General features: G+C 40.1%; 1 protein-coding gene across 5 annotated transcripts in view; it reads right to left on the reverse strand.

Moving 5' to 3' along the window:
• Positions 1–13,532, reverse strand: part of LOC121528350 (serine-rich coiled-coil domain-containing protein 2-like) — an 82,279-nt gene that overhangs the window by 35,577 nt on the left and 33,170 nt on the right. For all 5 annotated transcript variants that reach the window (XM_041815775.1, XM_041815772.1, XM_041815773.1 and 2 more), the window contains exons 3-7: positions 13,344–13,511; positions 13,044–13,220; positions 12,574–12,647; positions 10,190–10,363; positions 672–762 (exon numbers count right to left, since the gene is read on the reverse strand). In XM_041815775.1, coding sequence (XP_041671709.1) covers positions 672–762; positions 10,190–10,363; positions 12,574–12,647; positions 13,044–13,220; positions 13,344–13,511 — 684 coding nt within the window. The remainder of the gene's footprint in view (positions 1–671; positions 763–10,189; positions 10,364–12,573; positions 12,648–13,043; positions 13,221–13,343; positions 13,512–13,532) is intronic.

Here is a 13,532-nt window from a genome sequence, read left to right on the forward strand (position 1 = left end):
ACCAACGTCTCTATGGCCAAAGAGCTCCAGTTTGGTCTCATCTGACCAAAGGACACGCTTCCAGGATCAGGAGCTTTCTCCCAGTGGTCCTTAGCAGACTTCAGTCTGCTCTGAAAGGATTTGTTCTGCAGGAGTGGACTTATCTTGGTCCGTTCCTGTGTAGGGCTCTGGTGATGGTCTTCTTTGACTTGTCTAAGTCCTTCACCAGAGTCTCGGCAGTTGTTCTGGGCTCTTTAGACACCTCTCACTAGTTTTCTTTCCAGAGTCTCTGAAATCTTCCTCTTCCTCCCTCTGCCAGGCTTGTTCTGGATTGTGTGGCTCTCTTCATCATGGGTAATGGTTGTTAACGAACATGTCTGCTCATATTTTCTGTTAATTATCAGATTATTATCAGAGAAATACTTGGCTAAGTCAAAGTAAAGTTATCAACTGTCTCAATTCGTCGTTACATCCCTCCAGTGTAACTTGACTGTGCAAGATCTGCCCACTTTTCCTTGCAAAATTATTTCCTGTACTCTGCCATATCAACAATTATTCTTCTGACATAGAATTAGAAATAGACGCAAGCCCTCAAACATTAAGTCATACAAAGGCCTGCCACCTTCTGTAATTCTGGTAGATTTTGAGGATTTACAGTCATTCTGACACCCCTACAACGATAGCAAGCCTACCGCTGTGCAGAGAGCCATCTTCAGGGACGTCAGCATCCAGCATGAGGTCATCATCATCCAGATCACATGACTCCAGGTTATTTAAAATGTCCTGAAGAGACAGAAAGAGAAACATGCATGCTTTTACTTGTTTCATACGTAGTTCATATCCTTTCTGCATTCATTAACAGGTAAACATCCTTTATAGTTCAGTATTGAGTTTCTTTCAGTCCATTTAAAGGAGAATTTGGGTTTCAAGTGGAAGGCAGATTTTCAGCCACACAAAGGACAGAGAAGACTCAATAAAAAAGTGAAAGTACTGAATCTGAATAACTATGCACGCTATTTCTAATTTTCTACAAGGTGAGACGCAGAAAGTTTGGATTTTTTCGTCCGTACTGAAATAAAATAAAATCCCTGAACGTGCTCCAACAGAAAAGACCAAAAATCCAAACTAATTTATTTCTTCTGTTTGAGACACTGCAGCATGAAGGACGGCGATTAAAAACCCCATCATGTATGAGAGACTGCTCCGTCTGCTGATCAATGATGGAAGATTGAGTTTTTGTTCTCCGTGATGAAAAAGAAAGGTTTGACTAGGACGCAGAATTAAAACTGAGGAAGAATAGAGGAAAACAAAATTTTTATTATGTGTCTGTGTGGGTTATTAAAAATGTTATTTCAGGTAGAAATGTGAGGTTGCCTCTCTGAATGTCCCTCTGCTGAAGTTGTGTTTTATTTATGTTTTTCTTTATAATGTTTGTAGGTGAAAATACCTTTTACGTTAATATTTATTATTATTTTAAGTTTGTGCTCCAAAAATCAGATTCCTAGCAGCCCTGGAGACTAAGGATGTCCCATCATTCTGGGGATTGTTTTAAGTGTGGAAGAACAGAAATCTTTCCTGGGATGAAAAGGGTTTTTGTTTTAATGTCTTATAATCTAAGTGTTCATTAGGGCTGGGCAAGTAATTGCAATGAGATTAAATCGCAATATGGCATGCTGCAATTTACAAATTGCAGACATTGCAATATTGCTTTAACTTAAAATGTGTCAGAATACCAGTTTAATTCATTTCTTTTTTGCAGCAGAAGAGATTTCATGCACATTTTGTAAACATTCAAGCATCAGTGTTTGTTTTTCTTGATTAGAATGAGCAACATAAAAACAATAATCCCCATTCAATGAAGCAATTGATGTCAAAATTGCAATATGAGCAATAGTTATTGCAATTAGATTTTTTATTGCAGTTAGAATTGGTGTCAGCTGGCTTATAGCCAGCTGACACCAATTACTGCCTCCCAGTTCCCACAGCCAATCACAGCTCTTTCTCTCAACACAGCGAGCATTTAAAGATGACGTACTGCTCACTAATCCCTGCTTGCATCAATGCTGATGCATCATGCTGTTGACAAAGCTTCACCTCCTCCACCCCAGCCTCCTCCTTTATAGACTAAGGCTTCACTCCCTCCACCCCAGCCTCCTCCTTTATAGACTAAGGCTTCACTCCCTCCACCCCAGCCTCCTCCTTTATAGACTAAGGCTTCACTCCCTCCACCCCAGCCTCCTCCTTTATAGACTAAAGCTGCACCTCCTCCACCCCAGCCTCCTCCTTTATAGACTAAAGCATCACCTCCTCCACCCCAGCCTCCTCCTTTATAGACTAAAGCTTCACCTCCTCCACCCCAGCCTCCTCCTTTATAGACTAAAGCTTCACCTCCTCCACCCCAGCCTCCTCCTTTATAGACTAAGGCTTCACTCCCTCCACCCCAGCCTCCTCCTTTATAGACTAAGGCTTCACTCCCTCCACCCCAGCCTCCTCCTTTATAGACTAAAGCTGCACCTCCTCCACCCCAGCCTCCTCCTTTATAGACTAAAGCATCACCTCCTCCACCCCAGCCTCCTCCTTTATAGACTAAAGCTTCACCTCCTCCACCCCAGCCTCCTCCTTTATAGACTAAAGCATCACCTCCTCCACCCCAGCCTCCTCCTTTATAGACTAAAGCTTCACCTCCTCCACCCCAGCCTCCTCCTTTATAGACTAAAGCTTCACCTCCTCCACCCCAGCCTCCTCCTTTATAGACTAAAGCTTCACCTCTTCCACCCCAGCCTCCTCCTTTATAGACTAAAGCTTCACCTCCTCCACCCCAGCCTCCTCCTTTATAGACTAAAGCATCACCTCCTCCACCCCAGCCTCCTCCTTTATAGACTAAAGCATCACCTCCTCCACCCCAGCCTCCTCCTTTATAGACTAAAGCTTCACCTCCTCCACCCCAGCCTCCTCCTTTATAGACTAAATCTTCACCCCCTCCACCCCAGCCTCCTCCTTTATAGACTAAAGCTTCACCTGACTAACCCAGGAAGAATCTCTGGAGCAGAGCTTTCATTGACAAGTAAAATTGAAAATCCACTTTGCAATAAAATGGTGAAATGTATGATGAGAGTGTTCCTGGCTAAATGTACGTTGTAATGTTGAATGATTTATTGCTTGAATTTGTTAAAAAATACAAAAGATGAAGAACCTAAAAATAATCACATATCAAATTGCAATACTAGGGGGAAAAAACACAGTTCAATAATTTTTGCAAATCGTTCAGCCTTAGTGTTCATATACAGAAAATTACTGATGCCATTTCTTATTACAGTGACATACACTATATAGACAAAAGTATTTGGACAGACCTGTCAGTTGTTGAATTCAGGTGCTGCAAGGATCAGTATGGTCCCTGTCCCCTTAGACCACCTGAGGGATGGTTCACGTTTTTGGGACAATGGCATGTCTGGAGCCCTGGTCTACCTAGCTAAATGCTAAACCCAATCAGAGCACATGGCATAGAGGTCAATGCTAAATCTGATTTATGCTTCTGCATCAAAGCTACGTCCTAGCATACGCTGTAGATCCACGTAGCCCTGAACCCTCTGCAGAGGGTCAGCATCTACCATACAGCTCAGAGGATGACAGGGGCTCAGCACTTAAAGCCTGGTCTCCTGAGGCCAGCAGGTTTGAGCTTTTACTGATCAAAGGAGTCAGCATTAAAGCTTAAGTGTTCTCAGATCCAGGCCTGGGTGCATAATGTGAGACCCCTATAGCAGTGGTTCTAAAATGGTGTATCAAGGCACACTAGTGTGCCCTGAGGCAAGTCTAGGTCTGCCTTGGGGATCTGGATGGGCCCCTGAAAAACCCCAGAGATGGTACCCTCTCCAGATGTGATTTATTGATGATGTCACTTATGTGTGTTGGATCAGTAGCATTGGTGCTAGCATCCTGGCTAACAGTTACCTCATTTGGTAAACTATTATTGAGCTGAAATTGGTGTTGAAATTATTAATTCATGCTACTTTTAACCAAGTTAACCAATTTTTCTACCTATTATGCCAGTTATTTTGCTGCATTTTTTGTAATTTTGCAACTTTTTTAAATACTTTTTTCCACATTCAACCCATTTTTGCCACCTTTTTGCTGGTTTTGCCTACTTTTGCTGTTATTTGGACATGTATGTTACCTATTTTGCCACCTTTTTGCCACTTTCAACCCATTTTTGCTACCCTCTTGCCAATTTCTGCTCACTTTGTTTGGCCATGTTTTGCCCAATTTTGACCATTTTTTCAATCACTTTTAACCCATTTTAACCACCTTTTTAAAATATTTAACCCTTTTTGGCCACTTGTAAAACATTGTTTGCCACCTTTTTGACACTTTCAACATTTTTTTTCCATTTTCAACCCATTTTTTGTCCCCTTATGCCAATTGTTACCCATTTTTGACTCTGTCTTGTCACTTTTTGCCCCATTTTTGCCATGTTTTTTTAATCACTTTGAACCAAATTTTACCACCTTTTGCCCACTTTTGCCACCCCCAGTTGGCCCCTTCATCCCCCCTTTTGGGCCACATTGACTGATTTTGGCCTAATCTTAGGTGTGCCTTGGGCGAAAACAGTTCGAAAGCCATTGCCCTAGAGTTCACAGGCCATATAGCCTTGAAACAGAGTTAGAAATGGGACGTCCCTTCAACTTCAGGAAATGAAAATTTAAATAAACAGTTGTGATGACAAAACCAGACTGCAAGTGATTTTTTATTGGGGTGTTCAAAATTAAAGGACCACCATGGATTGGGGTCATAACTTTAAAATCTTGCCAATGATTTACAAGGCATTCTGGGAGATTTTCCATAAAACTTGACTTGCAATGCCTCTGGAAAATCTCTGTTTAATGATGGATGAAGCCTGAGAACTCCACCCTTCTGCTCTATTCCTACGAGTATCAGGACAGCCTCCCTATAGACGTGAACGAGCGAAGAATAAGAGCAGAGCTCCAAATAGAGTAAGGATGGACTGGAATTAAGCCTAAATGTGACAGGGACTGGTCTAGTTAGAGAAACAGCCCACTATTTGTATAAACAAACCCCCCCCCAAAAAAAAACATAGATCACTAACCAGAGCAAGACTTGGTTTTGTATGTGAGCAGACTGAAAACAAGTCAGAGAGATTTAGAAAATCTTTGGAAATTTAAATCGAACCACTTAAAAAAAACAGACAGATATTAGTCCCTGCACAGAAACCTGAGAGGAAACGAAATGTTCAACCTGAGTAGCTGCTGCATTTAAACACAAACGTGTAGAAACAGTCCCTGAAGGATGAAAGCAGCCATCCACAGCAGCACATCACCTCCTAATCTCTCTCTGCCTGCTCCCACCTCCTCTCTATTCCTAGTCCTATCTTAACTGCTTCTCCAGCACCTTCCTCCTTTTACTCCTTATTCTTACAGGACATATAACTAAAATAACATGCAATGATAAAACTCCTGATCTAACTTAGTCAGGCTAATACTGACCCCTGCTGGTCATTTACAAATCAAATTCAAGGGCCAACAGTTTAGTCTTCACACATCAGTTCAGAGCTCGTTAACGTCCTCGTTAACATCATTAAGGCTCAGAGCTCGTTAGAGCCCATCACTCTGCTCGTTAACACACAGGGCGCATTAAGAGAAGCAGGGAGCTCGTTAAAAACACAGAGGCGTCACTCACAGAGTGTCAAATGTCCTGAACAGCAGACTACAGGATTTATGTTCATAATGTAACACTGACAGCTAAATCCCCAAACCTCAGCTGAATTTTCTGCTATGTTGTCATGTTTAAAAAAGTAATTCAGCGGTTCTCAACCCTGGGGTCGGGACCCATCTGGGGTCGCGAGACACTGAGAGGGGGTCCCCAGATGCCTTTAAGAAACTACAAATATTTCTTAAATTACACTGTTGCCACTTTACACCAATTTTGCTAAGTTTTAACCTGTTTTAATCACTTTTTCCCACCAATGTTTGCCAATTTTAACACATTTTTGATACTTAAAACCCATTTTTCCAATTTCAAACCCTTTTCAACACTTTTTTTCTACCTGTTTTTGCCACTTCTAAACCAAGTCTTGCCACTTTACACCTTTTGTTGCCTCTGTTGACCCATTATTGCCTCTGTTAACCACTTATTACCACATTTTATGCCCATTTCAACCACATTTCACTATTTGCTCATTTTTACCAGTTCAACCCATTTCTGCCCATTTTTCTGTCTCAGTTAACCCTTTTTGCCATTTTATATTAATTTTTCATCCCATTTCACCAAATTTTCCACCCATTTTGCCCATTTAAAGTCAATTCAGCCTCTTATTTCCCCATACCACTATCTGTTAAAAATCTCAAATCCTCAGTCCTACTGAGACAATCATGGCAGAGCGGGGAGGAGGAGCCTCAAGAGGTTATTTAAGAGATGGGTGTGGTTATCGGCCTCCCTTTGTCCTTGAGCCTGCTCTGTCCATGCTGTCACAGCACTTAAGTAAGTTTGTTTGTTGAATTAATCCACTTTTTCCTTTGTTTACCAAATAAGTGCATCCTTTTAATTATGTTTGTCACTTTCACCAAAGGTAGAAGTTTGTTTGACCTCTGAAACCACAAAGAATACCTAGAGATTTAAAATTGTTTGTCTGCTTTAAAGGACACATATGAGTGAGTACATTTCCTACCTAAGTTTAAAGAGAATAATCTATTTTGACACAGTGCACTAATTTATGTTTGTTTAGCAGGAAGCTGAAGCAATTCCTCACTCCTTGTGTAACATATTGGATGCATAAATTAATATAAGTTGATCCCTGTTAGCTTTAATTTAATCGTGATATGTGCGTGGCAATGTTTTGATTTGATATATCTGTTTTGTACAGAAAATCATCCATCCAGCCATCCATCCATTCATCCATCCTTTCATCTTCAATAAATGGTTAATCTGATTTCTGGATCCATGTGTTTAAATGTGCACCCCACCTAGAGGTTCGGTGAGCTAGCATCAGTTGAAATTCAGTCGGCCTCCACTAATTCAATTTAGTGACAGTTTTTATACTATCTATGCCCATTTGTGCCACTTTAACCAATTCTGCCACTTTTTGCTTTTTTGCCAATTTTATCATATTTTTGCCACTTCTAGCCAATTTCTGCTACTTTTAAAATCCAATTTCACCACCATTTTTTGCCATAATTAACCCATTTTATTTCTGTTTTTAACAAAAAAGATTTGAACCCGTTTTTAAGAAGGATATCTACCACACAAATTAATAAAAAAATATACTTGCTTCTTTGATAAGAGTGGTTATTTTTCAGGTTAAAGCTCTCCCCTTTATCCCCCTTAATGGGCGGCCTCGTCTGCCCATGATTCTTGAATGTTCATGGCTGTGTTCAACCACCTTCAGGTACAGTGGGGGTCCCCGGTCTCTTGCTCCCTTATTTTTTGGGTCCTGGGCTGAAAAGGTTGCGAACCACTGCAGTAATTAAACAAGTGTTTCATAAAAATGATCCAAATGCAGCCCTGCTAGTTACCAAAGAAAATTAGCACATTAGAGATCTTGGTTTAAGTGGACTAGCTGTCTTATTAGTAATGTAGAGACTTTCTGGATAAATGTCATCGGATTAAAAATGTTTCATTTAAAAACATCTGAAAGGTTCTGATCTATAAAAATGCCTTTAAATTTCATTCTGTAGTCCATACAGGAGGGGTGGTTTATATTCATCAGTATTCTGAGAGGTGTTGTTCCAAACGTGTCCTCCTGGCCGTGCATAAACTCCTCTGCCGGCCTCTTTCCTTTAAATCCTGTGGCATCCGAGACCGTCACAGCACAGAACAAGGAAGACTTTCTGTCCTGCCAGGGAACGGGTCAACGAGTGTGACTACTGAGAACCTATTCCATCACATGGGCTCACTTTGACCTTCACTCTGCACCACCTGTCATCGAGCAGAGACACTGCAGCAGGCAGAGATGTAATTCACAGATCAGACACATGAGGGAGCCAGAGAGTTATATTCAGAATAAACAGGACTGAATCAGAGAGTGAAATGAGGATGAAGACATCAGAACCCTTAAACTTCCTCATGTTAAACATGCATGACAGAGACGTTGGTTTGATTAGTGATTATTTAGTCTCAGACCTTTAAGATCAGGGATCACAGCAGGGGATGGATTTGGACTTTAGGTCCAACCAGGAGGGCCTAACAAGGTCTGCCAACCTCATTTAATAATGGGGGAAAACTGATGATCAATTATTGTGAGATTCAGAAAGTCAAAATGGTGAGTTTAAAGGCTCAAATCTGAGCTAAAACATCAAACTTATAAGTTCAAAAGGTCAAATCATGATATCAAAAGTCAAAAAATCCATCCATCCATCTCTATACCACTTATCCCATTGGGGGTCGTGGGGGGCTGGAGCCTATCCCAGCTGTCACAGGGCGAGAGGCGGGGTACACCCTGGACTGGTCGCCAGTCAATCACAGGGCTGACGTATATAGACAGACAACCGGACACGCTCACACTCACACCTATGGGCAATTTAGAGTCCCCAATTAACCTAACGAGCATGTTTTTGGTGGTTGGAGGAAACTGGAATACCCAGAGAGAACCCATGCATGCATGAGGAGAACATGCAAACTCCACACAGAAAGGCGTTGACCGGGAAGCGAACCAGGGACCTTCTTGGTGTGAGGCAACAGCGCTAACCCCTGTGCCGCCATGCAACCAAAAAAAAAAAGGAACTCAAAAATCATGAGAGTAGAAAGTCAAAATATGAAATAAGATTTGAAATTATGGATGAAAAAAAAATCTAAATTTTAAATTAAATTTAAAAATCATGAGTTTTAGAGGTAAAAATATGACATGAGATTTGAAATTATGAGTGAAAAAAGGTCAAAATCTTAAATATGATTGAAAATCATGAGATAGAAGTGTCAACATTTTAAATTACATTTAAAAATCACGAGTTTTAAGATAAACATAAGAGATTGAATTTGAAATCATGAGTCTTAAAGGTTAAAATAAAAAAAAAATTAAAATCATGAATTTTAAAGGTCAAAATATGAGATAAAATTTGAAATTATCAGTCTGAAAGGTCAAAATCTTTTAAAAAAAAGTGAAAATCATGAGTTTTAAAGGTAAAAACATAAAATAAACTTTGTACTCAAGAATCTGAAAAGTAAAATAATGAAATCAAATTTGACATCTTGAGTTTAAGTCATTATTGTGAGATGCAAGATCAAAAATACGAAATGAAAAACAAATTATTTTCCTTAATTTTTATCTTTTTATCCTCTTACTTTTTATTGTACTTTACTTCTTTCATTATTAAGCATTAAGAAGGATATTTTGAATAATCAAGGTTAAATTTACATTGTTTATACTGGAGGGAATCTGCAGACCTCATACTGTGGGCTGGTTATAATAAAAATATATGATTTTATTGGACCAGTATAACTGTACCACGGGCCAGTTTTGGCCCCTGGGCCTCCAGTTTGACACCCCTGGTTTAGATGTTTCATTTAAAATAATATTTAATTTTAACATCTGATCAGAATCACAATAAGAGGAATGAAATATAAGTTTTATTTGTGGCTTAAATTGGAGGATTTCACCTGCCGTGGGATTCTATTGTGCCCTTTTTTTTTTTTTTTTTTTTAAATGTGGTTCAAGTCATGGAGGTGAGACTCAGACATCTTAACGTTTTAGTGTGTGAGATGGAGGTGCTTTTATTTTGGAGGATTAAGATTGTATCACCCCAGTTTTGATAATTACAGCTCTGCAGAGACACCTCGAGTTCAAACTGGTTTAAAAAATGCTCAACCAGTGCCAAATCCACTCTGACGTTTACCGTCCCTCTGTTCAACCTGTTTCTGCACGTTTGATGAGCGGTTAGTTCTTTTCAGGAAACAAACGTCAGCTCTCACATGACTGGATCTTTTCTGTGAGAAACAGGGTTTTTATTTACTGGAGAAAGGAGGACAGGAGTTAATATTCCAACAGCGTCCTCTCCGGCCTACTTCAGGAAAGTTCTTTGGCTTCAGACGGACAGAATCGGGTCGTGTGACAGCAGACGGTTTGTTTCCAGGCTCCAAAGCACAACAGGAGGGTTCGAACTCCACAGAGAGCCTCTAAGACTTACTTTATTAAACCCACACAATGAAATATAGGAGATCTGGTTTACTTTAACCGCCATCAGCCTCCCTGCTCAGAACTTACGATGCTGTTGAGGTCCGAGTCGAAGCTCCCGATGTGATGGGTGGTGTTGCTGTTGGAATTGATGGAGGCGGTCGTGACGGCGCCCCCCAGTGGCTCCAGGCCCTCCTCGTCCCACATGTAGGTTCCCCCTGACCCACAGCTGTCTGAGGGGGAGAGGTCGAGAGACGACCCACCCTACAGGAGGAGAGAGAGGACAGGGAAGATTTTAGATATGTTGTCATGGAAGTGTTCAGTGCCTGAGCACAGCATCGAGCACTCACACTGGTCAAAACCCTCAATTCTCGATCTCTATTAAACCGACAAACTGAAGCTCCTTTGGCTTCTTATGAATCTGAGAGGCTCTGATTTAAAACATTCATTAGTGAAACAGCTTTGTCAGGTTTTAATGGACGCTCAGAGTAAAGGCGTCCGTCCAGCTTCAGGATCGTTAAATCAGTTTGGTTAGAAACAGAGTCTAGACCGTGAGAATGGTGGGAATGATGTGTCCTTCGCTTCAACTCTCCAGGGTGGAGCTCAAATTTAAAAATGTGACACCTTTAAATCATGACTCAGCTACCATTACTGCTCAGAGATTTAATGATATAACATGCTGGCAAACTGAGAAGCCACGCTTGGGTGGAGCAAACCAAACACAAAAGAAGTTCCTCTAATGATAAATCATTGTTGTTAGGCTGAAAGTAGGAACTTTTCACATTGTTTTAAGTTATTTTGAATCTGGTATGAGGCCGTGGACAAGACGCTCTACTTTCTACAAAGTAAAATGACCAAATTTGAATCTGACATTACAGAAAGGAGCCGTACACAGATAAACATTTTTGTTAGCGAGCGAGATATAGATGATAATGTTGTTTTAAAAGCACTTTTAACCCTTAGGGAGAATTATAACAAGAGCCACACTCAAGCTGTTAAGCACAAAAAAATTCACTTTTTATACGGTAGCTATAAAAAATATTATACATTAATATTTTTAATGTTTTCATCAAGCTACTTTTCACCTACAACTGACCTGATTATTGATATCAATTATTCATTGATTTTTATAGATTTTAACACTTTGAATGCCAGTTTTCAGTCAAAATGCCAACATGTTTTTGATGATTAAACAGTAAAAAATTATTTTTTATTATTGATAATTTTTTCACACTATATGCAAAGTACATTCTTTTGTGTTGAATCATTACATCCTGGGATATGTCACCGATTAGCAGCAACAATGATTTTTCTGCATTATTATTTTTTGTGCAATGACACATACTCCCTCTCAAGCTGCTTAGTGCAATAAATGCACTTTTCATACGCAAGCAATAAAAAATATTACACATAAATATTCTGTTCTACTTTCACTAAGCTATTTTTATTTCAGCCACAACTGACCTGATTATTGATATCAAATATTTATTCATTTTTAAAGATTTAAGCCTTTGAATGCCAGTTTTCTGTCATGATGCCACCATATTTTGTTGATTATTAAACAGAAAAATAACTATTTCATCATGCAAGTATGCATGTTCTCCTCAAGCCTGGCCTGTCCTGTTCTCTGTATTTGCAGGCCAGAGCATGATTTAAACCTGACATTTTTAATAAATTAGCTGTTATACTTAAGTTTGAACCACGTTTAAAAGTTGATTTAATGAAAGAAATCAGATCATGTTTATGGCAATCAGAACAGTGAGGATGAGGAGCAAACAAACATTAGTGTGCACTGAGCAGCTTCACTCCCTCATTATGTCAGAAACTTACAGTCCATTTGAAGAAAACTGAAATAATTTTAAGTAAATATACTGCTTGGAGTCTAGATTTAAAAAGACTTGTTGATTCAGTTACTAGTGAATCAGGGCAGCAGATCTCGTACTCATACGGTCTGCACCGAAGGAAGACAAAAGAAGACAAAAACAGAGAAACATTCAAAAACTTAGACCATTTTAAATGTTGTTGTGATGTCTGACAGGATGTCTTTGACGCTTCTGGAGCCCAATCTGCCCCGGCTGGGGTGGGCATCCTGGCCTGAACTAGCTACAGGCCAAGATCCAATCAGGCCAGTCTGGGGCTTGGGCAGAGAGTCTAACTTTTAATGCGGAGCTCCAGCTGTGCCATGTTTCTTACTTTTCCTGCAGAGCTGAAATGCTCTTTATATCTGGTGGCTTAGCAGATTAAAAAAGTTAAACCTCTTCAGGGGTTCTTTCTGTAATGTCAGACACCAAGAAGGAAGATATGAGCGAGTCACAATAAAACTTCAGTGGACATAATTTGACTGTTTAAGGATCATATTGCAGACATTTTGAGCTGGTTTCTCTGCTGCAGGTTAAAAATCTACAGTAATTAAATATCTTTTCATATCTTACAGTATTTCTAATATATTTGAGTAGGAAAGGGAAAGATCCTACCTGTTCATGGTAGTCCGGCTGACTGGTCCTTCTCCGATGAGAAAGTCTGGTGAGTCGGTGTTCGCCTCGTTCACCTGGGAACCGAGAAAGAGTTAGTGTTTTATCTCTTGTTCATTTAAAGTCTCTTCTAACCTGTACATTAACCTAAAAATGGGTTCCTGGATCTAGATGGGAGCAGATGCTTATATCTAATTTTATTTTGTTTTTTTTCTTCCATTCTTCAACTGTGGTAAAGTTAGAGTTACAAATGCACCTTTAATGCACTCTTTGACAGAAGGATTACACTTTAAATACATTATTCAAATCAATAATAATGCTCCTTTTGTTTCACCATTCAAATAAAATGCCACATCATGTATGAACATCAGCAGCTCAAATTTTTTGTGAAATGTTTCATTTATTTCAACATTTTATCCTGTTTATCTCAAAGACTCTTCCTAACCACATCACTGATCTTAATCCAAACTCACCATTCAGTCTCATCCCTGTCCAGTCCTCACCGTCGTCCAGGAAGCACAGTCCCGTTGACTTGGCGACTCCATTCACCGCTGATTTGTCATCATCAAACCTGGCACACGATTGGTCAAGACCTGAGTCATCTTCATCATTTTTGGAGGAGAGAAGCAGGATGCCCACTCCTCCGTTTCCTACAAACATGAAGAGAGATGTATTTGGTTTGCAGCCATCATCAAGTTCACAGTTTTGACCCTCACAGCCTCCATAGCTGTCTAACAGTCTCGCATGCGTTTTTGTATTCTGTCTTTTCTTACCCAGGTTGTCAAAGTCGTCCATGTACTCCTGACTCGTGTCGTTTCGATCTAAAGAGGAGCTGGACGACAAGGACATGTCCTCCAACGTCTCCCCCACAATCGACACCTCTCCCTGGGACACCAGCTCTGAGGAGAAGCCTTTAGTCTCTGGAGCCTCTGGGGCACTTTCTGATAGGAGGCAAAGATTCA

Source organism: Cheilinus undulatus, linkage group 20 (genome assembly GCF_018320785.1).
Source record: "Cheilinus undulatus linkage group 20, ASM1832078v1, whole genome shotgun sequence".
Lineage (NCBI taxonomy): Eukaryota > Metazoa > Chordata > Actinopteri > Labriformes > Labridae > Cheilinus > Cheilinus undulatus.